Source organism: Oncorhynchus masou, chromosome 7 (genome assembly GCF_036934945.1).
Source record: "Oncorhynchus masou masou isolate Uvic2021 chromosome 7, UVic_Omas_1.1, whole genome shotgun sequence".
Taxonomy (NCBI): domain Eukaryota; kingdom Metazoa; phylum Chordata; class Actinopteri; order Salmoniformes; family Salmonidae; genus Oncorhynchus; species Oncorhynchus masou.
Genome location: NC_088218.1, coordinates 494,802 through 518,715, shown reverse-complemented (window position 1 = coordinate 518,715; position 23,914 = coordinate 494,802). Strand labels below are relative to the sequence as shown.

The following is a 23,914-nucleotide window of genomic DNA, read 5'->3' as shown; positions in this document are numbered from 1 at the left end:
ACTGGCCCGCCATGGGACATCATGTCTCGCTCCATCCACCAACGCCACGTTGCACCACAGAATGTCCAGGAGTTGACGGATGCTTTAGTCCAGGTCTGGGAGGAGATCCCTCAGGAGACCATCCACCACCTCATCAGGAGCATGCCCAGGCGTTGTAGGGAGGTCATACAGGCACGTGGAGGCCACACACACACTACTGAGCCTCATTTGGACTTGTTTTAAGGACATTACATCAAAGTTGGATCAGCCTGTAGTGTGGTTTTCCACTTTAAATTTGAGTGTGACTCCAAATCCAGACCTCCGTGGGTCGATCAATTTGATTTCCATTGATAATTTTTGTGTGATTTTGTTGTCAGCACATTCAACTATGTAAAGAAAAAGTATTTAATAAGAATATTTAATTCGTTCAGATCTAGGATGTGTTATTTTAGTGTTCCCTTTATTTTTTTGAGCAGTGTATATTAGAAGGGTATATCAGGACAGAGCTATATAGTATATTAGAAGGGTCTTAGGGGACAGAGCTATATAGTATATTAGAAGGGTCTTAGGGGACAGAGCTATATAGTATATTAGAAGGGTATGAGGGGACAGAGCAATATAGTATATTAGAAGGGTATATCAGGACAGAGCTATATAGTATATTAGAAGGGTATTTGGGGACAGAGCTATATAGTATATTAGAAGGGTGTTTGGGGACAGAGCTATGTAGTATATTAGAAGGGTATTTGGGGACAGAGCTATGTAGTATATTAGAAGGGTGTTTGGGGACAGAGCTATGTAGTATATTAGAAGGGTATATCAGGACAGAGCTATATAGTATATTAGAAGGGTATTTGGGGACAGAGCTATGTAGTATATTAGAAGGGTGTTTGGGGACAGAGCTATGTAGTATATTAGAAGGGTGTTTGGGGACAGAGCTATATAGTATATTAGAAGGGTGTTAGGGGACAGAGCTATATAGTATATTAGAAGGGTGTTTGGGGACAGAGCTATGTAGTATATTAGAAGGGTGTTTGGGGACAGAGCTATGTAGTATATTAGAAGGGTGTTTGGGGACAGAGCTATGTAGTATATTAGAAGGGTATTTGGGGACAGAGGTATATAGTATATTAGAAGGGTGTTTGGGGACAGAGCTATGTAGTATATTAGAAGGGTGTTTGAGGAGAGAGCTATATAGTATATTAGAAGGGTGTTTGGGGTCAGAGCTATGTAGTATATTAGAAGGGTATTTGGGGACAGAGCTATGTAGTATATTAGAAGGGTATATCAGGACAGAGCTATGTAGTATATTAGAAGGGTATATCAGGACAGAGCTATATAGTATATTAGAAGGGTGTTTGGGGACAGAGCTATATAGTATATTAGAAGGGTGTTTGGGGACAGAGCTATGTAGTATATTAGAAGGGTATTTGGGGACAGAGGTATATAGTATATTAGAAGGGTGTTTGGGGACAGAGCTATATAGTATATTAGAAGGGTGTTTGGGGACAGAGCTATGTAGTATATTAGAAGGGTATTTGGGGACAGAGCTATGTAGTATATTAGAAGGGTGTTTGGGGACAGAGGTATGTAGTATATTAGAAGGGTATTTGGGGACAGAGCTGTTGACCACATTAGAAGGGTATTTGGGGACAGAGCTATGTAGTATATTAGAAGGGTGTTTGGGGACAGAGCTATGTAGTATATTAGAAGGGTGTTTGGGGACAGAGCTATGTAGTATATTAGAAGGGTATTTGGGGACAGAGCTATGTAGTATATTAGAAGGGTGTTTGGGGACAGAGGTATGTAGTATATTAGAAGGGTGTTTGGGGACAGAGCTATGTAGTATATTAGAAGGGTGTTTGGGGACAGAGCTATATAGTATATTAGAAGGGTGTTTGGGGACAGAGCTGTTGACCACATTAGACGGGTATTTGGGGACAGAGCTGTTGACCACGTTTTGGGTCAGCCCCAACGTGATCTAGGAAGTGTTTGGTGTTTCTGTCTTAAAGCTCGTTAGTTGATCAAAATGAGCGAGAGGGCTGCAGTAATCAGGATTACTGTACGTGAGCTTGAGAATAATCCAGACTTTATTTTTCTGAGAAGTCTGAAGCTAATTCTTTGTGGACTGGTGTGAACTGCTGTACCATAAAGCACACGCTATGTGGTAACCACCTGCCTGCCAACGGCTGTCGTTCAGGGGTGGGCAACCCCAGTCCTCAAGGGGGGGGGCTGTCGTTCAGGGGTGGGCAACCCCAGTCCTCAAGGGGGGGGCTGTCGTTCAGGGGTGGGCAACCCCAGTCCTCAAGGGGGGGGGCTGTCGTTCAGGGGTGGGCATCCCCAGTCCTCAAGGGGGGGGGGCTGTCGTTCTGGGGTGGGCAACCCCAGTCCTCAAGGGGGGCTGTCGTTCAGGGGGTGGGCAACCCCAGTCCTCAAGGGCCTGATTTGGTGTCACACTTGTTCTCCATCCGTCGAAACCACAGCTGATTCATCAAATGTCGTTCTAAACTGAAGATTAGCATGAGGTGATAATTGGAGTCAGGTGTGTTCGCTGGGGACCTGGGGGTAAAACTGTGACACCAACCAGGCCCTCGAGGACTGGAGTTGCCCACCCCTGAACGACAGCCCCCCCCCCTTGAGGACTGGAGTTGCCCACCCCTGAACGACAGCCCCCCCCCCCTGAGGACTGGAGTTGCCCACCCCTGAACGACAGCCCCCCCTTGAGGACTGGAGTTGCCCACCTCAGTGTTTCCAGACATGTATCTTTCCTCGCCAGAAACTTGACCTTTCGGTTCACCTTGAGACACAGTTCTCCTTGTCACCTCATGTGGAACCTGATTTTCACTGAAACAAAAGGCATGTCTCAGTAGGTGGTGTTGGCATGACATGGGGGGGGGGGGGCTGTCCTCTATAGATCTCTATTGGTCCTCAAGGGGGGGGACTGTCCTCTATAGATCTCTATTGGTCCTCAAGGGGGGGGCTGTCCTCTATAGATCTCTATTGGTCCTCAAGGGGGGAGGGGCTGTCCTCTATAGATCTCTATTGGTCCTCAAGGGGGGGGCTGTCCTCTATAGATCTCTATTGGTCCTCAAGGGGGGGGGCTGTCCTCTATTGGTCCTCAAGAGGGGGGCTGTCCTCTATAGATCTCTATTGGTCCTCAAGGGGGGGCTGTCCTCTATAGATCTCTATTGGTCCTCAAGGGGGGGGGCTGTCCTCTATAGATCTCTATTGGTCCTCAAGGGGGGGCTGTCCTCTATAGATCTCTATTGGTCCTCAAGGGGGGGGGGCTGTCCTCTATAGATCTCTATTGGTCCTCAAGGGGGGGGCTGTCGTCTTTAGATCTCTATTGGTCCTCAAGGGGGGGGACTGTCCTCTTTACAGCAGTGGCTCCTTCTGCTGTAACGTCCTGCTTTCATGTCATTGATGCCCAGCAGGGGTTCTTGACCCCAAGCAAGATTAGCTACAGCGTGTGGAGTAGATAATGTGAATCCTAATGAAGTAATTAACGAGGCCTGATCTTGATCCCAAAACCCTTACGTCATCCCATCCAGCCTGGTTTCACCTGATCTGACTTCCCATCTTTTTAATTAGTTTTCAAACATCCGTTTACAATTCAACATTTCGTCAATTATGGAGGGTTGGAAGTAGACTTCAACAACACGTTAGTAACATGAGGCTTTATGTGTGGGCGGTGTGCTGGAGAAACAGGTAGAGGTGTCCTGGTTTCATTCCCAACCTGGTCCTCACACCATCATCACTACCTGACCACCACCAGCTTCCTATTGGCTTAAGCCCTACTGGGAGGGGACTAGTATCACTATGGAAACGTTGGTGATGTCATTATTACGTCCAGCATGTTGCTTTTTTTTCTAGACGACTATATACACTGCTCAAAAAAAATAAAGAACACTTTAAACAACACAATGTAACTCCAAGTCAAATACACTTCTGTGAAATCAAACTGTCCACTTAGGAAGCAACACTGATTGACAATAAATATCACATGCTGTTGTGCAAATGGAATAGACAAAAGGTGGAAATTATAGGCAATTAGCACGACACCCCCAATAAAGGAGTGGTTCTGCAGGTGGTGACCACAGACCACTTCTCAGTTCCTATGCTTCCTGGCTGATGTTTTGGTCACTTTTGAATGCTGGCGGTGCTTTCACTCTAGTGGTAGCATGAGACAGAGTCTACAACCCACACAAGTGGCTCAGGTCGTGCAGCTCATCCAGGATGGCACATCAATGCGAGCTGTGGCAAGAAGGTTTGCTGTGTCTGTCAGCGTAGTGTCCAGAGCATGGAGGCGCTACCAGGAGACAAGCCAGTACATCAGGAGACGTGGAGGAGGCCGTGGGAGGGCAATAACCCAGCAGCAGGACCGCTACCTCCTCCTTTGTGCAAGGAGGAGCAGGAGGAGCACTGCCAGAGCCCTGCAAAATGACCTCCAGCAGGCCACAAATGTGCATGTGTCTCCTTAAACGGTCAGAAACAGACTCCATGAGGGTGGTATGAGGGCCTGACGTCCACAGGTGGGGGTTGTGCTTACAGCCCAACACCGTGCAGGATGTTTGGCATTTGTCAGAGAACACCAAGATTGGCAAATTTTCCACGTTCTGCTGCCTGCAACATCCTCCAGTATGACCGGTTTGGCGGGGGTCAGTCATGGTGTGGGGTGGCATTTCTTTTGGGGGCCGCACAGCCCTCCATGTGCTCGCCAGAGGAAGCCTGACTGCCATTAGGTACTGAGATGAGATCTGCAGACCCCTTGTGAGACCATATGCTGGTGCGGTTGGCCCTGGGTTCCTCCTAATGCAAGACAATGCTAGACCTCATGTGGCTGGAGTGTGTCAGCAGTTCCTGCAAGAGGAAGGCATTGATGCTATGGACTGGCCCGCCCGTTCCCCAGACCTGAATCCAATTGAGCACATCTGGGACATCATGTCTCGCTCCATCCACCAACGCCACGTTGCACCACAGACTGTCCAGGAGTTGGCGGATGATTTAGTCCAGGTCTGGGAGGAGATCCCTCAAGAGACCATCCGCCACCTCATCAGGAGCATGCCCAGGCATTGTAGGGAGGTCATACAGGCCACACACACTACTGAGCCTCATTTTGACTTGTTTTAAGGACATTACATCAAAGTTGGATCAGCCTGTAGTGTGGTTTTCCACTTTAAATTTGTGTGACTCCAAATCCAGACCTCCATGGGTTGATCAATTTGATTTCCATTGATCATTTTTGTGTGATTTTGTTGTCAGCACATTCAACTATGTAAAGAAAAAAGTATTTAATAAGAATATTTCATTCGTTCAGATCTAGGATGTGTTATTTTAGTGTTCCCTTTATATTTTTGAGCAGTGTATATTAGAAGGGTATTTGAGGAGAGAGCTATGTAGTATATTAGAAGGGTATTTGGGGACAGAGCTATGTAGTATATTAGAAGGGTGTTTGGGGACAGAGCTGTTGACCACATTAGAATGGTATTTGGGGACAGAGCTGTTGACCACGTTTTGGGTCAGCCCCAACGTGATCTAGGAAGTGTTTGGTGTTTCTGTCTTAAAGCTCGTTAGTTCATCAAAATGAGCGAGAGGGCTGAAGTAATCAGGATTACTGTACGTGAGCTTGAGAATAATCCAGACTTTATTTTTCTGAGAAGTCTGAAGCTAATTCTTTGTGGACTGGTGTGAACTGCTGTAGCATAAAGCACACGCTATGTGGTAACCACCTGACGCTAACAAGGCAGACTACACCACTCGCGTTCCAAAATACTTTTAGAAATCTGTATTATTCAACTATTGCACCCACATTGCTCCAGCGCGCCAACGAGCGTCTGCGTTGCTGAGGGCTAAAATAGAAGTCAGTTCTATTTCTGACGCAGATCGCACTGCGAGTCCTAAGTCCTGCCTCTCCCATCTCCTCGAATGACGTCAGTGGCGGTAATGCACCTAATTTATGAAAGTTGCCAATCGCAATATAAAGTCAAGCGAAGAAAAGGCCTGGAAGGATGAGAGATGACTAGAAACGATTTGGTTGGCCGTTTTATGTGCGGACTAATTGTCGGAGTAGAGGACCTTGTGCATTTCAGGTAAAATAACAACTCAATGTTTATATCCCAGGACAAATTAGCTAGGAACAGCAAGCTAGCTAAATAGGACAAATGATCCAGAAGGTGCAAGCGAACTAGCCAAAATACCATACATGTTTAATGCTTTTCGACCAAATTAAAACAATTGGTTCAGAGTTTGTTTTGATATTTTAACCTGCGTGTCGTGATCGCGTTTGGTGTCGGGGGACAAAATACATTTATGCACGATGGCTCAGGTGTGCAGCCGGTTGGGTTCCATGTAAGTAGTAATCACCTGGCTGCCAGAGGCTGTAGTCCCAGTCCCAACCCCAGTCCTCAAGGGGTGGGGGGAACTGTCGTTCAGGGGTGGGCAACCCCAGTCCTCAGGGGGGACTGTCGTTCAGGGGTGGGCAACCCCAGTCCTCAAGGGGGGGACTGTCGTTCAGGGGTGGGCAACCCCAGTCCTCAGGAGGGGGACTGTCGTTCAGGGGTGGGCAACCTCAGTCCTCAAGGGGGGGAACTGTCGTTCAGGGGGTGGGCAACCCCAGTCCTCAGGGGGGACTGTCGTTCAGGGGTGGGCAACCCCAGTCCCCAAGGGGGACGGGACTGTCGTTCAGGGGTGGGCAACCCCAGTCCTCAAGGGGGGAACTGTCGTTCAGGGGTGGGCAACCCCAGTCCTCAAGGGGGGAACTGTCGTTCAGGGGTGGGCAACCCCAGTCCCCAAGGGGGGGGGACTGTCGTTCAGGGGTGGGCAACCCCAGTCCTCAGGGGGGGGGACTGTCGTTCAGGGGTGGGCTGAACCACTCCACAAATTTCTCGTTAACAAACTATAGTTTTGGGTCGGTTAGGACATCTACTTTGTGCATGACACAAGTCATTTTTACAACAATTGTTAACAGACAGATTATTTCACTTATAATTCACTGTATCACAATTCCAGTGGGTCAGAAGTTTACATACACTAAGTTGACTGCCTTTAAACAGCTTGGAATATTCCAGAAAATGATGTCATGGCTTTAGAAGCTTCTGATTGGCTAATCATTGAGTCAATTGGAGGTGTACCTGTGGATGTATTTCAAGGCCTACCTTCAAACTCAGTGTCCTCTTTGCTTGACATCATGAGTAAAATCTAAATAAATAAATCAGCCAAGACCTCAGGAAAAAGAAGAGAATAAAATACGTACTACTTACAAATACTTAAAAATGTGTGGTTTGACGTCAGAATGTCCTTCGTCTAGGTGTGGTGTCCGATGTCTCCGGAGTTTTACCGGGAATACGTAGCCATCAAGACGAAGAGACGTATTCTCCTCTACACCATGAACCCCAACAAGTTCAGAGCCTGTCAGTTCCTCATCAAGTTCCACGAGAGACGCAACGACAAGATCATGGTGTTCGCCGACAACGTCTTCGCTCTGAAGGAGTACGCTATCCGCCTCAACAAGTAGGTGGAGAGACACGCACACACACACACAGCCATCTGCCTCAACAGGTAGGTAGAAAGAGACACACAAGCGGATCAACGACGTCATCCCCACAGTGACCGGACCTGCAGTGCATTCTGGACTTATTCAGACCCCTTCCCCCTTTTCCACATTTTGTTCCGTTAAAAATTCTCATCAATCTACACACAATACCCCATAATGACATCACAATACCCCATAATGACATCACAATACCCCATGATGACATCACAATACCCCATAATGACATCACAATACCCCAGAATGACATTACAATACTCCATAATGACATCACAATACCCCATAATGACATTACAATACTCCATAATGACATCACAATACCCCATAATGACATCACAATACTCCATAATGACATCACAATACCCCATAATGACATCACAATACCCCATAATGACATCACAATACCCCATAATGACATCACAATACCCCATAATGACATCACAATACCCCATAATGACATCACAATACCCCATAATGACATCACAATACCCCATAATGACATCACAATACCCCAGAATGACATCACAATACCCCATAATAACATCACAATACCCCAGAATGACATCACAATACCCCATAATGACATTACAATACTCCATAATGACATCACAATACCCCATAATGACATTACAATACTCCATAATGACATCACAATACCCCATAATGACATCACAATACTCCATAATGACATTACAATACTCCATAATGACATTACAATACTCCATAATGACATCACAATACCCCATAATGACATCACAATACTCCATAATGACATTACAATACTCCATAATGACATCACAATACCCCATAATGACATCACAATACTCCAGCTATTTAGGTGTTTTTTACTGTATCCAGACCCTTTGCTAAAATAATAATACCTTATTTACATAAGTATTCAGACCCTTTGCTATGAGACTCAAACCTGAGAACAGGTGTATCCTGTTTCCATTGATCATCCTTGAGATGTTTCTACAACTTGATTGGAGTCCACCTGTGGTAAATTCAATAAGATTGGACATGATTTGGAAAGGCACACACCTGTCTATATAAGGTCCTACAGTTGACAGAACAAAAACCAAGACATGAGGTTGAAGGAATCGGCCGTAGAGCTCTGAGACAGGATTGTGTCGAGGCACAGATCTGGGGAAGGGTACCACAATATTTCTGCAGCATTGAATATCCCCATAAACACAGTGGCCTCCATCATTCTTAAATGGAAGCAATTTGGAACCACCAAGACTCTTCCTAGAGATGGCCGCCCACCTGACCAAACTGACCAATCAGGGTAGAAAGGCCTTGGTCAGGGAGGCGACCAAGAACCCGATGGTCACTCTGACAGAGCTCCAGAGGTCCTCTGTGGAGATGGGAGAACCTTCCAGAAGGACAACCATCTCTGCAGCACTCCACCAATCAGGCCTTTATGGTAGAGCGGCCAGACAGCCCGCTTGGAGTTTGCCAAAAGGCACCTAAAGACTCTCAGACCATGAGAAACAAGATTCTCTGGTCTGATGAAACCAAGATTGAACTCTTTGGCCTGAATACTAAGCGTCACGTCTGGAGGAAACTTGGCACCATCCCTACGGTGAAGCATGGTGGTGGCAGCATCATGCTGTGGGGATGTTTTTCAGCGGCAGGGACTGGGAGACTAGTCGGGATCGAGGGAAAGATGAACGGAGCAAAGTACAGAGAGATCCTTGATGAAAACCTTCTCCAGAGCGCTCAGGATCTCAAACTGAGGGCAAAGGTTCACCTTCCAACAGGACAACGACCCAAAGCACACAGCCAAGACAATGCAGGAGTGGCTTCTGGACAAGTCTCTGAATGTCCTTGAGTGGCCCAGCCAGAGCCTGGACTTGAACCTGATCGAACATCTCTGGAGAGACCTGAAAATAGCTGTACAGCGACACTCCCCATCCAACCTGACAGAGCTTGAGAGAATCTGCAGAGAAGAATGGGAGAAACTCCCCGAATACAGGTGTGCCGAGCTTGTAGCGTATATAGCCATGTTACTACCTCATACCTCAGCACATTGACTCAGTACTGCTACTTCCTGTATACAGCCATGTTACTACCTCATACCTCAGCACATTGACTCAGTACTGCTACTTCCTGTATACAGCCATGTTACTACCTCGTACCTCAGCACATTGACTCAGTACTGGTACTTCCTGTATACCTGTATCTAACGTCTCTCTCCTCTCTGGCCCCTGTATCTAACGTCTCTCTCCTCTCTGGCCCCTATATCTAACGTCTCTCTCCTCTCAGGCCCTGTATCTAACGTCTCTCTCCTCTCAGGCCCTGTATCTAACGTCTCTCTCCTCTCTGGCCCCTGTATCTAACGTCTCTCTCCTCTCTGGCCCCTATATCTAACGTCTCTCTCCTCTCAGGCCCTGTATCTAACGTCTCTCTCCTCTCACGCCCTGTATCTAACGTCTCTCTCCTCTCACGCCCCTATATCTAACGTCTCTCTCCTCTCTGGCCCTGTATCTAACGTCTCTCTCCTCTCAGGCCCCTGTATCTAACGTCTCTCTCCTCTCTGGCCCTATATCTAACGTCTCTCTCCTCTCTGGCCCTATATCTAACGTCTCTCTCCTCTCAGGCCCTGTATCTAACGTCTCTCTCCTCTCTGGCCCCTATATCTAACGTCTCTCTCCTCTCAGGCCCCTATATCTAACGTCTCTCTCCTCTCTGGCCCCTATATCTAACGTCTCTCTCCTCTCTGGCCCCTATATCTAACGTCTCTCTCCTCTCAGGCCCCTGTATCTAACGTCTCTCTCCTCTCTGGCCCTGTATCTAACGTCTCTCTCCTCTCTGGCCCCTATATCTAACGTCTCTCTCCTCTCTGGCCCTGTATCTAACGTCTCTCTCCTCTCAGGCCCTGTATCTAACGTCTCTCTCCTCTCAGGCCCCTGTATCTAACGTCTCTCTCCTCTCTGGCCCCTGTATCTAACGTCTCTCTCCTCTCAGGCCCTATATCTAACGTCTCTCTCCTCTCAGGCCCTGTATCTAACGTCTCTCTCCTCTCTGGCCCCTATATCTAACGTCTCTCTCCTCTCAGGCCCTGTATCTAACGTCTCTCTCCTCTCTGGCCCCTATATCTAACGTCTCTCTCCTCTCAGGCCCTACATCTATGGCCCCACCTCTCAAGGAGAGAGGATGCAGATCCTACAGAACTTTAAACACAACCCCAAGATCAACACCATCTTCATCTCCAAGGTAACCAACTCCTCCCCCCATCACGTGTCTCCAAGGTAACCAACCCCTCCCCCATCACATAATATCTCCAAGGTTACCTGGGCTCCCATACGTGTTCGATTGGGTTCTGGTGACTGAGACGGCCGTTGCTCATCAAACCATTCAGTGACCTCTCGTGTCCCGTGGAGGGTTGGCGTTGTCATCCTGTGGGGGCCAAGCCAAGGTAGCCAAAATAATGGTCAAAATACTGGCCTGTCTCGCATTTTTATACATGCCCCTAAGCATGATGGGATGTTAACTGCTGAAATTAACTTCTTTTCGTCAACATCCGCTGAACTACAAATATTTAATTTTCATGAAATCACAAGTGCAATATAGAAAAACACAGTTTAGCTTGTTGTTAATTCACCTGGCATGTCACATTTCATAAAGGCTTTTCGGCGAAAGCTATCCAAGCGTTTATGTTAGGACATCTCTCTCAGTAGACAAAACATTACAAACAGCTAGCAGCAAAATCGATTGGTCACGAAAGTGAGAAAAGCAATACAGTGAATCGCTTACCTTTGATGATCTTAGTATGTTTGCACTCACGAGACTCCCAGTTACACAATAAATGTTTGTTTTGTTCCATAAAGATTGTTTTTTTATATCCAAAAACTTCCATTTGGTTGGCGCGTTTTGTTGAGTATTCCACAGGCTCGTGCAGGTAACGACGGGCAGACGAAAATTCAAAATAGTATCCGTAAAGTTCGTAGAAACATGTCAAACGTTTTTTATAATCAATCCTCAGATTGTTTTGACAATAAATAATCTATAATATTTCAACCGGACTGTACCTTCTTCAATAGGAGAGAGAGAGAGAAAATGTCTGCTCCAAGCTGCTGTATAAACTCTGTTGGCACCCAGCCATCCAATGACGCGATCGTTCTCGCTCATTTTTCAGAATAAAAGCCTGAAACTATGTCTAAAGACTGTTCACGCCATGTGGAAGCCATGTCTAAAATGTCTCTCTCTGTCTCTCTCTCTCTCTATCTCTCTCTCTGTCTAAAATGTCTCTCTCTCTCTCTCTCTCTGTCTCTCTCTGTCTCTCTCTCTGTCTAAAATGTCTCTCTCTCTCTGTCTCTCTCTGTCTCTCTCTCTGTCTCTCTCTCTGTCTCTCTCTGTCTCTCTCTCTCTCTCTCTCTCTGTCTCTCTCTCTGTCTAAAATGTCTCTCTGTCTCTGTCTCTGTCTCTCTCTCTCTCTCTCTCTCTCTCTCTCTGTCTAAAATGTCTCCCTCTCTGTCTGTCTTTCTCTCTGTCTCTCTCTCTGTCTAAAATGTCGCTCTGTCTCTCTCTCTGTCTCTCTCTCTCTCTGTCTCTCTCTCTCTCTGTCTCTCTCTCTCTCTCTGTCTCTCTCTCTCTCTCTCTCTCTGTCTCTCTCTCTCTCTCTCTCTGTCTCTCTCTCTCTGTCTCTCTCTCTCTCTCTGTCTCTCTTTCTCTCTCTCTCTCTCTCTCTTTCTCTTTCTCTCTCTCTGTCTCTCTCTGTCTCTCTCTCTCTCTCTCTCTCCCCCTCCCTCCCTCCCTCCCTCCAGGTGGGAGACACATCCTTTGACCTGCCTGAGGCTAATGTTCTGATCCAGATCTCCTCTCATGGAGGTTCTCGCAGACAGGAGGCTCAGAGGCTGGGCAGGGTGCTGCGAGCCAAGAAAGGTGTGTGTGTGTGTGTGTGTGTGTGTGTGTGTGTGTGTGTGTGTGTGTGTGTGTGTGTGTGTGTGTGTGGTGTAACCGTATGTATTGTGGTCAAATGCAATAATTGATTCGACTGTGAGATTAAGTTGACCACTGATGATAGTATTTTACTGTTTCCCCTTTACACACACACACACCTACACACACACCCACACACACACACACCTCCACACACCACCCACACACACCTCCACACACACACACCTCCACACACCACCCACACACACCTCCACACACACACACCTCCACACACACACACCTCCACACACACACACCTCCACACACACACACCTCCACACACACACACACCTCCACACACACACACACCTCCACACACACACACACCTCCACACACACACACACCTCCACACACACACACACCTCCACACACACACCTCCACACACACACACCTCCACACACACACCTCCACACACGCACCTCCACACACCTCCACACACACACACCTCCACACACACACACCTCCACACACACACCTCCACACACCTCCACACACACACACCTCCACACACACACACCTCCACACACACACCCTCCACACACCTCCACACACACACCTCCACACACCTCCACACACACACCTCCACACACCTCCACACACACCTCCACAAACACACACCTCCACACACCTCCACACACCCCTCCCCCTCCACACACACACCTCCACACACCCCTCCCCCTCCACACACACACCTCCACACACACACCTCCACACACACACACCTCCACACACACACCTCCACACACACCTCCACACACCCCTCCCCCTCCACCCAGGTATGGTCGCGGAGGAGTATAATGCCTACTTCTACTCGTTGGTGTCTCAGGATACTCAGGAGATGGCCTACAGCACCAAGAGACAGAGGTTCCTAGTGGACCAGGGATACAGCTTCAAGGTCCGTTACTATACAATACTAACCCTACAGCACCAAGAGACAGAGGTTCCTAGTGGACCAGGGATACAGCTTCAAGGTCCGTTACTATACAATACTAACCCTACAGTACCAAGAGACAGAGGTTCCTAGTGGACCAGGGATACAGCTTCAAGGTCCGTTACTATACTAACCCTACAGCACCAAGAGACAGAGGTTCCTAGTGGACCAGGGATACAGCTTCAAGGTCCGTTACTATACAATACTAACCCTACAGCACCAAGAGACAGAGGTTCCTAGTGGACCAGGGATACAGCTTCAAGGTCCGTTACTATACAATACTAACCCTACAGTACCAAGAGACAGAGGTTCCTAGTGGACCAGGGATACAGCTTCAAGGTCCGTTACTATACTAACCCTACAGCACCAAGAGACAGAGGTTCCTAGTGGACCAGGGATACAGCTTCAAGGTCCGTTACTATACAATACTAACCCTACAGTACCAAGAGGTCCGTTACTATACAATACTAACCCTACAGTACCAAGAGACAGAGGTTCCTAGTGGACCAGGGATACAGCTTCAAGGTCCGTTACTATACAATACTAACCCTACAGCACCAAGAGACAGAGGTTCCTAGTGGACCAGGGATACAGCTTCAAGGTCCGTTACGATACAATACTAACCCTACAGTACCAAGAGACAGAGGTTCCTAGTGGACCAGGGATACAGCTTCAAGGTCCGTTACTATACAATACTAACCCTACAGTACCAAGAGACAGAGGTTCCTAGTGGACCAGGGATACAGCTTCAAGGTCCGTTACGATACAATACTAACCCTACAGCACCAAGAGACAGAGGTTCCTAGTGGACCAGGGATACAGCTTCAAGGTCCGTTACTATACTAACCCTACAGCACCAAGAGACAGAGGTTCCTAGTGGACCAGGGATACAGCTTTAAGGTCCGTTACGATACAATACTAACCCTACAGTACCAAGAGGTCCGTTACTATACAATACTAACCCTACAGTACCAAGAGGTCCGTTACTATACAATAATAACCCTACAGTACCAAGAGACAGAGGTTCCTAGTGGACCAGGGATACAGCTTCAAGGTCCGTTACTATACAATACTAACCCTACAGCACCAAGAGACAGAGGTTCCTAGTGGACCAGGGATACAGCTTCAAGGTCCGTTACTATACAATACTAACCCTACAGCACCAAGAGACAGAGGTTCCTAGTGGACCAGGGATACAGCTTCAAGGTCCGTTACTATACTAACCCTACAGCACCAAGAGACAGAGGTTCCTAGTGGACCAGGGATACAGCTTCAAGGTCCGTTACAATACTAACCCTACAGTACCAAGAGACAGAGGTTCCTAGTGGACCAGGGATACAGCTTCAAGGTCCGTTACTATACTAACCCTACAGTACCAAGAGACAGAGGTTCCTAGTGGACCAGGGATACAGCTTCAAGGTCCGTTACGATACAATACTAACCCTACAGTACCAAGAGACAGAGGTTCCTAGTGGACCAGGGATACAGCTTCAAGGTCCGTTACTATACTAACCCTACAGCACCAAGAGACAGAGGTTCCTAGTGGACCAGGGATACAGCTTCAAGGTCCGTTACAATACAATACTAACCCTACAGTACCAAGAGACAGAGGTTCCTAGTGGACCAGGGATACAGCTTCAAGGTCCGTTACTATACAATACTAACCCTACAGTACCAAGAGACAGAGGTTCCTAGTGGACCAGGGATACAGCTTCAAGGTCCGTTACTATACTAACCCTACAGTACCAAGAGACAGAGGTTCCTAGTGGACCAGGGATACAGCTTCAAGGTCCGTTACTATACTAACCCTACAGCACCAAGAGACAGAGGTTCCTAGTGGACCAGGGATACAGCTTCAAGGTCCGTTACTATACTAACCCTACAGCACCAAGAGACAGAGGTTCCTAGTGGACCAGGGATACAGCTTCAAGGTCCGTTACTATACAATACTAACCCTACAGTACCAAGAGGTCCGTTACTATACAATACTAACCCTACAGTACCAAGAGACAGAGGTTCCTAGTGGACCAGGGATACAGCTTCAAGGTCCGTTACTATACAATACTAACCCTACAGCACCAAGAGACAGAGGTTCCTAGTGGACCAGGGATACAGCTTCAAGGTCCGTTACTATACAATACTAACCCTACAGCACCAAGAGACAGAGGTTCCTAGTGGACCAGGGATACAGCGTCAAGGTCCGTTACTATACAATACTAACCCTACAGCACCAAGAGACAGAGGTTCCTAGTGGACCAGGGATACAGCTTCAAGGTCCGTTACAATACAATACTAACCCTACAGTACCAAGAGGTCCGTTACGATACAATACTAACCCTACAGTACCAAGAGACAGAGGTTCCTAGTGGACCAGGGATACAGCTTCAAGGTCCGTTACTATACAATACTAACCCTACAGTACCAAGAGGTCCGTTACTATACAATACTAACCCTACAGTACCAAGAGACAGAGGTTCCTAGTGGACCAGGGATACAGCTTCAAGGTCCGTTACTATACAATACTAACCCTACAGCACCAAGAGACAGAGGTTCCTAGTGGACCAGGGATACAGCTTCAAGGTCCGTTACTATACAATACTAACCCTACAGCACCAAGAGACAGAGGTTCCTAGTGGACCAGGGATACAGCTTCAAGGTCCGTTACTATACAATACTAACCCTACAGCACCAAGAGACAGAGGTTCCTAGTGGACCAGGGATACAGCGTCAAGGTCCGTTACTATACAATACTAACCCTACAGCACCAAGAGACAGAGGTTCCTAGTGGACCAGGGATACAGCTTCAAGGTCCGTTACTATACAATACTAACCCTACAGCACCAAGAGACAGAGGTTCCTAGTGGACCAGGGATACAGCTTCAAGGTCCGTTACTATACTAACCCTACAGCACCAAGAGACAGAGGTTCCTAGTGGACCAGGGATACAGCTTCAAGGTCCGTTACAATACAATACTAACCCTACAGTACCAAGAGACAGAGGTTCCTAGTGGACCAGGGATACAGCTTCAAGGTCCGTTACTATACAATACTAACCCTACAGTACCAAGAGACAGAGGTTCCTAGTGGACCAGGGATACAGCTTCAAGGTCCGTTACTATACTAACCCTACAGTACCAAGAGACAGAGGTTCCTAGTGGACCAGGGATACAGCTTCAAGGTCCGTTACTATACTAACCCTACAGCACCAAGAGACAGAGGTTCCTAGTGGACCAGGGATACAGCTTCAAGGTCCGTTACTATACTAACCCTACAGCACCAAGAGACAGAGGTTCCTAGTGGACCAGGGATACAGCTTCAAGGTCCGTTACTATACAATACTAACCCTACAGTACCAAGAGGTCCGTTACTATACAATACTAACCCTACAGTACCAAGAGACAGAGGTTCCTAGTGGACCAGGGATACAGCTTCAAGGTCCGTTACTATACAATACTAACCCTACAGCACCAAGAGACAGAGGTTCCTAGTGGACCAGGGATACAGCTTCAAGGTCCGTTACTATACAATACTAACCCTACAGCACCAAGAGACAGAGGTTCCTAGTGGACCAGGGATACAGCGTCAAGGTCCGTTACTATACAATACTAACCCTACAGCACCAAGAGACAGAGGTTCCTAGTGGACCAGGGATACAGCTTCAAGGTCCGTTACAATACAATACTAACCCTACAGTACCAAGAGGTCCGTTACGATACAATACTAACCCTACAGTACCAAGAGACAGAGGTTCCTAGTGGACCAGGGATACAGCTTCAAGGTCCGTTACTATACAATACTAACCCTACAGTACCAAGAGGTCCGTTACTATACAATACTAACCCTACAGTACCAAGAGACAGAGGTTCCTAGTGGACCAGGGATACAGCTTCAAGGTCCGTTACTATACAATACTAACCCTACAGCACCAAGAGACAGAGGTTCCTAGTGGACCAGGGATACAGCTTCAAGGTCCGTTACTATACAATACTAACCCTACAGCACCAAGAGACAGAGGTTCCTAGTGGACCAGGGATACAGCGTCAAGGTCCGTTACTATACAATACTAACCCTACAGCACCAAGTGACCAGAGGTCCGTTGATCTTTTTTTTTGGGGGGAGACATGCTTTTAAAGGGATAGTTGGAGATTTTGGTATTAATCCCAAAAGTCAGCACCATCTAATGAGCATAATTTAAAAACATCCCCATTAAAAATCTGTCCGTTTGAGATATATTTATAGTTTTTATAAATCTGTCAGTTTGAGATGGAGATATATTTAAATATCTAAGTTTACTTACATTTATCCAACTATAGTTCTATTTTTTTTCAGAAGGACTCAGGGATCCCATGGTCTTGCTCTCCCTCCCATTTTCTCTGCCCCCCTCCCACCCCCAACCCCCACCCCCTTCTCATACAACCCTGCTCTCTGTCCTGATCACATGTAAATGGCAGATACTGAATGACCTGTGGAGCTCTGAGGTTCTGGAACATTGGAGCTCTGAGGTTCCGGAACATTGGAGCTCTGAGGTTCCGGAACATTGGAGCTCTGAGGTTCCAGGAACATTGTAGCTCTGAGGTTCCGGGAACATTGTAGCTCTGAGGTTCCGGGAACATTGTAGCTCTGAGGTTCCGGGAACATTGGAGCTCTGAGGTTCCGGGAACATTGGAGCTCTGAGGTTCCGGGAACATTGGAGCTCTGAGGTTCCGGAACATTGGAGCTCTGAGGTTCCGGAACATTGGAGCTCTGAGGTTCCGGAACATTGGAGCTCTGAGGTTCTGGGAACATTGGAGCTCTGAGGTTCTGGGAACATTGGAGCTCTGAGGTTCTGGGAACATTGGAGCTCTGAGGTTCCGGAACATTGGAGCTCTGAGGTTCTGGGAACATTGGAGCTCTGAAGTTCTGGGAACATTGTAGCTCTGAGGTTCTGGGAACATTGGAGCTCTGAGGTTCCGGAACATTGGAGCTCTGAAGTTCTGGGAACATTGGAGCTCTGAGGTTCCGGAACATTGGAGCTCTGAGGTTCCGGAACATTGGAGCTCTGAGGTTCCGGGAACATTGGAGCTCTGAGGTTCCGGAACATACTTTCAAGAAAAAAGTATTTTTAGTTTGACCTGATCACAGAGTTGGGGGAAAGAGTGCTCTAGTTTGCTCCGGCTCAAATTAAGCACTGATCTAATCTATGTGTCCTTCCCCCTCTCTCTCTCTCTCTCTCTCTCCTCCTCCTCCCTAATCTCCTCCTCTCCACCAGGTCATCACTAAAATGGCGGGGATGGAGGAGGATAATCTGATGTTCTCCTCCAGAGAGGAGCAGTATCAGCTGCTCCAGAAGGTTCTGGCGGCTACAGACCTCGACGCAGAGGAGGAAGTGGTCATCGGAGAGAATGGACGGCCAATGGTATGTATACACACCTCTTGTCAATCAATCAATCAATCAATCAATGAAATGTGGACATCCGTTCTGGTTTGACTTCTGTCTGTCCAGCATGGGAAACGCATCTGGTCTGTCAAGTTCTGAAGTCAGGCATTTAAAACCTTTAAAACCTTATAACCTCTCTCCCCTCCAGTTCTATATTCTAACCTCTCTCCCCTCCAGTTCTATATTATAAACTCTCTCTCTCTCTCTCTCCAGTTCTATATTCTAAACACTCTTTCCCCTCCAGTTCTATATTCTAACCTCTCTCTCCACCTCCAGTTCTATATTTTAACCTCTCTCTCTCTACAGTTCTATATTCTAACCTCTCTCTCCCCTCCAGTTCTCTATTCTAACCTCTCTCTCCCCTCCAGTTCTATATTCTAACCTCTCTCTCCCCTCCAGTTCTCTATTCTAACCTCTCTCTCCCCTCCAGTTCTATATTCTAACCTCTCTCTCTCTACAGTTCTATATTCTAACCTCTCTTTCCCCTCCAGTTCTATATTCTAACCTCTCTCCCCTCCAGTTCTATATTCTAAACACTCTTTCCCCTCCAGTTCTATATTCTAATCTCTTTCCCCTCCAGTTCTATATTCTAACCTCTCTCCCTCTCCAGTTCTATATTCTAACCTCTCTCTCCCTCTCCAGTTCTATATTCTAACCTCTCTCCCTCTCCAGTTCTATATTCTAACCTCTCTCCCTCTCCAGTTCTATATTCTAACCTCTCTCCCCTCCAGTTCTATATTCTAAACTCTCTTTCCCCTCCAATTCTATATTCTAACCTCTCTCTCTCTCTCCAGTTCTATATTCTAACCTCTCTCCCTCTCCAGTTCTATATTCTAACCTCTCTCTCTCTCTCCAGTTCTATATTCTAACCTCTCTCCCTCTCCAGTTCTATATTCTAACCTCTCTCTCTTTCTACAGTTCTATATTCTAACCTCTCTCTCCCCTCCAGTTCTATATTCTAAACTCTCTTTCCCCTCCAGTTCTATATTCTAAACTCTCTCTCTCTCCAGTTCTATATTCTAAACTCTCTTTCCCTCTCCAGTTCTATATTCTAAACTCTCTTTCCCCTCCAGTTCTATATTCTAACCTCTCTCCCCTCCAGTTCTATATTCTAACCTCTCTCCCCTCCAGTTCTATATTCTAACCTCTCTCCCTCTCCAGTTCTATATTCTAACCTCTCTCCCCTCCAGTTCTATATTCTAACCTCTCTCCCCTCCAGTTCTATATTCTAACCTCCCTCCCTCTCCAGTTCTATATTCTAACCTCTCTCTCTCCAGTTCTATATTCTAACCTCTCTCTCTCTCCAGTTTTATATTCTAACCTCTCTCTCTCCAGATCTATATTCTAACCTCTCTCTCTCTCCAGTTCTATATTCTCACCTCTCTCTCCAGTTCTATATTCTAACCTCTCTCTCCCTCTCCAGTTCTATATTCTAACCTCTCTCTCTCCAGTTCTATATTCTAACCTCTCTCTCTCTCCAGTTCTATATTCTCACCTCTCTCTCCAGTTCTATATTCTAACCTCTCTCCCTCTCCAGTTCTATATTCTAACCTCTCTCTCTCCAGTTCTATATTCTAACCTCTCTCTCTCTCCAGTTTTATATTCTAACCTCTCTCTCTCCAGATCTATATTCTAACCTCTCTCTCTCTCCAGTTCTATATTCTCACCTCTCTCTCCAGTTCTATATTCTAACCTCTCTCTCTCTCCAGTTCTATATTCTCACCTCTCTCTCCAGTTCTATATTCTAACCTCTCTCCCCTCCAGTTCTATATTTTAACCTCTCTCTCTCTCCAGTTCTATATTCTAACCTCTCTCCCCTCCAGTTCTATATTCTAACCTCTCTCTCTCTCTCCCCTCCAGTTCTATATTTTAACCTCTCTCCCCTCCAGTTCTATATTCTAACCTCTCTCTCCCTCTCCAGTTCTATATTCTAACCTCTCTCTCTCTCCAGTTCTATATTCTCACCTCTCTCTCCAGTTCTATATTCTAACCTCTCTCTCTCTCCAGTTCTATATTCTCACCTCTCTCTCCAGTTCTATATTCTAACCTCTCTCCCCTCCAGTTCTATATTCTAACCTCTCTCCCCTCCAGTTCTATATTCTAAACTCTCTCTCCCCTCCAGTTCTATATTTTAACCTCTCTCTCTCTCCAGTTCTATATTCTAACCTCTCTCCCCTCCAGTTCTATATTCTAAACTCTCTTTCCCTCTCCAGTTCTATATTTTAACCTCTCTCTCTCTCTCCAGTTCTATATTCTATCCTCTCTCTCTCTCCAGTTCTATATTCTAACCTCTCTCTCTCTCCAGTTCTATATTTTAACCTCTCTCTCTCTCCAGTTCTATATTCTAAACTCTCTTTCCCCTCCAGTTCTATATTTTAACCTCTCTCTCTCTCTCCAGTTCTATATTCTAAACTCTCTTTCCCCTCCAGTTCTATATTCTAACCTCTCTCTCTCTCCAGTTCTATATTCTAACCTCTCTCTCCCCTCCAGTTCTATATTCTAAACTCTCTTTCCCTCTCCAGTTCTATATTCTAAACTCTCTTTCCCCTCCAGTTCTATATTTTAACCTCTCTCCCCTCCAGTTCTATATTCTAACCTCTCTCTCCCCTCCAGTTCTATATTCTAAACTCTCTTTCCCTCTCCAGTTCTATATTCTAAACTCTCTTTCCCCTCCAGTTCTATATTTTAACCTCTCTCCCCTCCAGTTCTATATTCTAACCTCTCTCTCTCTCTCTCTCCAGTTCTATATTCTAAACTCTCTTTCCCCCTCCAGTTCTATATTCTAACCTCTCTCCCCTCCAGTTCTATATTCTAACCTCTCTCCCTCTCCAGTTCTATATTCTAACCTCTCTCTCTCTCTCTCTCTCTCTCTCCAGTTCCAACGGAGGCCAGGTACCATGAGCTCCATGTCTGGTGCTGATGATTCTGTCTACATGGAGTATCGCTCTCGAGGCAGCCGGGCCCACCTGGGTAACAACATCCACCCGCTCTTCAAGCGCTTCAGGAAGGGCCCGTAGGTCTCTGCTCTAATCTGCTGCGCTGTATAGGGAACTAGGCGTTACTGTGGGATGCTGCCGGGGTGTTGTGGAAGGGATTCCTCGGCTCAGGTCTGGCGAGAGGTAACCGCTATAGACCCTGGTAGGAGGAACATGTTCCCTGTGTGTTTCAGAGAGAACCCGGTTCTGCAACGCCACCATCACCTCAGTTCTAGGGCTTTTAGTTGTTCAGAGAGGGATACTAAATGTGATCTTTGATCTTTCTCATATTTCATTCATGTGTTTCTGTTTTTGTCTTGACATTGTTGCCATGAAATGCTTTTTGAAATAAAACAGGAATTTTTGGGATTAGTTTGTATATTTATTTAGTGTTTGCAGAATCAGTGTCTCAACCAAGTGTGATTCAAACGCTGTCACGCCCCTCTACCCTCTACCCTCTACCCTCTACCCTCTACCTTCTACCCTACCCTCCCTCTACCCTCTACCCTCTACCCCCTACCCTCTACCCTACCCTACCCTCTACCCTCTACCCTCTACCCTACCCTCTACCCTACCCTCTACCCTACCCTCTACCCTACCCTCTACCCTCTACCCTCTACCCTACCCTCTACCCTCTACCCTCTACCCTACCCTCTACCCTCTACCCTACCCCTCTACCCTACCCCCTACCCTCTACCCTACCCTACCCTCTACCCCCACCCCACCCTCACCCTCTACCCTCTACCCTACCCTCTACCCTACCCTCTACCCTCTACCCTACCCTCTACCCTCTACCCCTACCCTCTACCCTCTACCCTACCCTCTACCCTACCCTCTACCCTCTGCCCTCCCCTACCCTCTACCCTCTACCCTACCCTACCCTACCCTCTACCCTACCCCCTACCCTCTACCCTACCCCCCTACCCTCCACCCTCTACCCTCCACCCCCTACCCTACCCCCTACCCTCTACCCTGCCCTCTACCCTACCCTCTACCCCACCCTCTACCCCCTACCCTCTACCCTCTACCCTACCCCCCTACCCTCTACCCCCTACCCTACCCTCTACCCTACCCTCTACCCTACCCTCTACCCTACCCTCTACCCTACCCTACCCTCTACCCTACCCTCTACCCTACCCTCTACCCTCTACCCTACCCTACCCTCTACCCTACCCCTACCCTACCCCTCTACCCTACCCTCTATCCTACCCTCTACCCTACCCTACCCTCTACCCTACCCTCTATCCTACCCTCTACCCTACCCTCTACCCTCCCTACCCTACCCTCTACCCTACCCCTCCCTACCCTCTATCCTACCCTCTACCCTACCCTCTACCCTCCCCTACCCTACCCCCCTACCCTACCCTCTACCCTACCCTCTACCCTACCCTCTATCCTACCCTCTACCCTACCCTCTACCCTACCCTCTACTCTACCCTCTACTCTACCCTCTACCCTACCCTCTACCCTACCCTCTACCCTACCCTCTACCCTCCCTCTACCCTAACCTCTACCCTCCCCCTACCCTCTACCCTACCCTCTACCCTCCCTCTACCCTCTACCCTCTACCCTACCCTCTACCCTCTACCCTACCCCCCTACCCTCTACCCTCCTCTACCCTCCTACCCTACCCCTACCCTCTACCCTACCCTCTACCCTCTACCCTCTACCCTACCCTCTACCCTCCCTCTACCCCTACCCCCCCCCTACCCTCTACCCTACCCTCTACCCTACCCCTCTACCCTACCCTCTACCCTCCCTCTACCCTACCCTCTACCCTACCCTCTACCCTCTACCCTACCCTCTACCCTCCCTCTACCCTACCCTCTACCCTCCCCCACCCCTACCCTCTACCCTACCCTCTACCCTACCCTCTACCCTACCCCCTACCCTCTACCCTACCCTCTACCCTCCCTCCCCCTACCCTCTACCCTACCCTCTACCCTCTACCCTACCCTCTTACCCTACCCCCACCCTCTACCCTCTACCCTCTACTCCCCTCTACCCTACCCTCTACCCTACCCTCTACCCTACCCTCTACCCTCTACCCTACCCTCTACCCTACCCTACCCTCTACCCTCTACCCCTACCCTCTACCCTCTACCCTCCCTTCTACCC

At 47.6% G+C, this 23,914-nt stretch overlaps 1 protein-coding gene across 2 annotated transcripts in view; it reads left to right on the top strand.

The window, feature by feature from the left end:
* The window catches only part of LOC135543112 (general transcription and DNA repair factor IIH helicase subunit XPB), an 83,334-nt gene extending 61,169 nt beyond the window's left edge, over positions 1 to 22,165 (top strand). For both annotated transcript variants that reach the window (XM_064970187.1, XM_064970186.1), the window contains 6 exons: positions 7,286 to 7,488; positions 10,651 to 10,747; positions 12,298 to 12,415; positions 13,251 to 13,369; positions 18,654 to 18,800; positions 21,698 to 22,165. In XM_064970187.1, the coding sequence (XP_064826259.1) occupies positions 7,286 to 7,488; positions 10,651 to 10,747; positions 12,298 to 12,415; positions 13,251 to 13,369; positions 18,654 to 18,800; positions 21,698 to 21,838 (825 nt within the window). In that variant the 3' untranslated portion in view covers positions 21,839 to 22,165. The remainder of the gene's footprint in view (positions 1 to 7,285; positions 7,489 to 10,650; positions 10,748 to 12,297; positions 12,416 to 13,250; positions 13,370 to 18,653; positions 18,801 to 21,697) is intronic.
* The last annotated feature ends 1,749 nt before the right edge of the window (positions 22,166 to 23,914 follow it).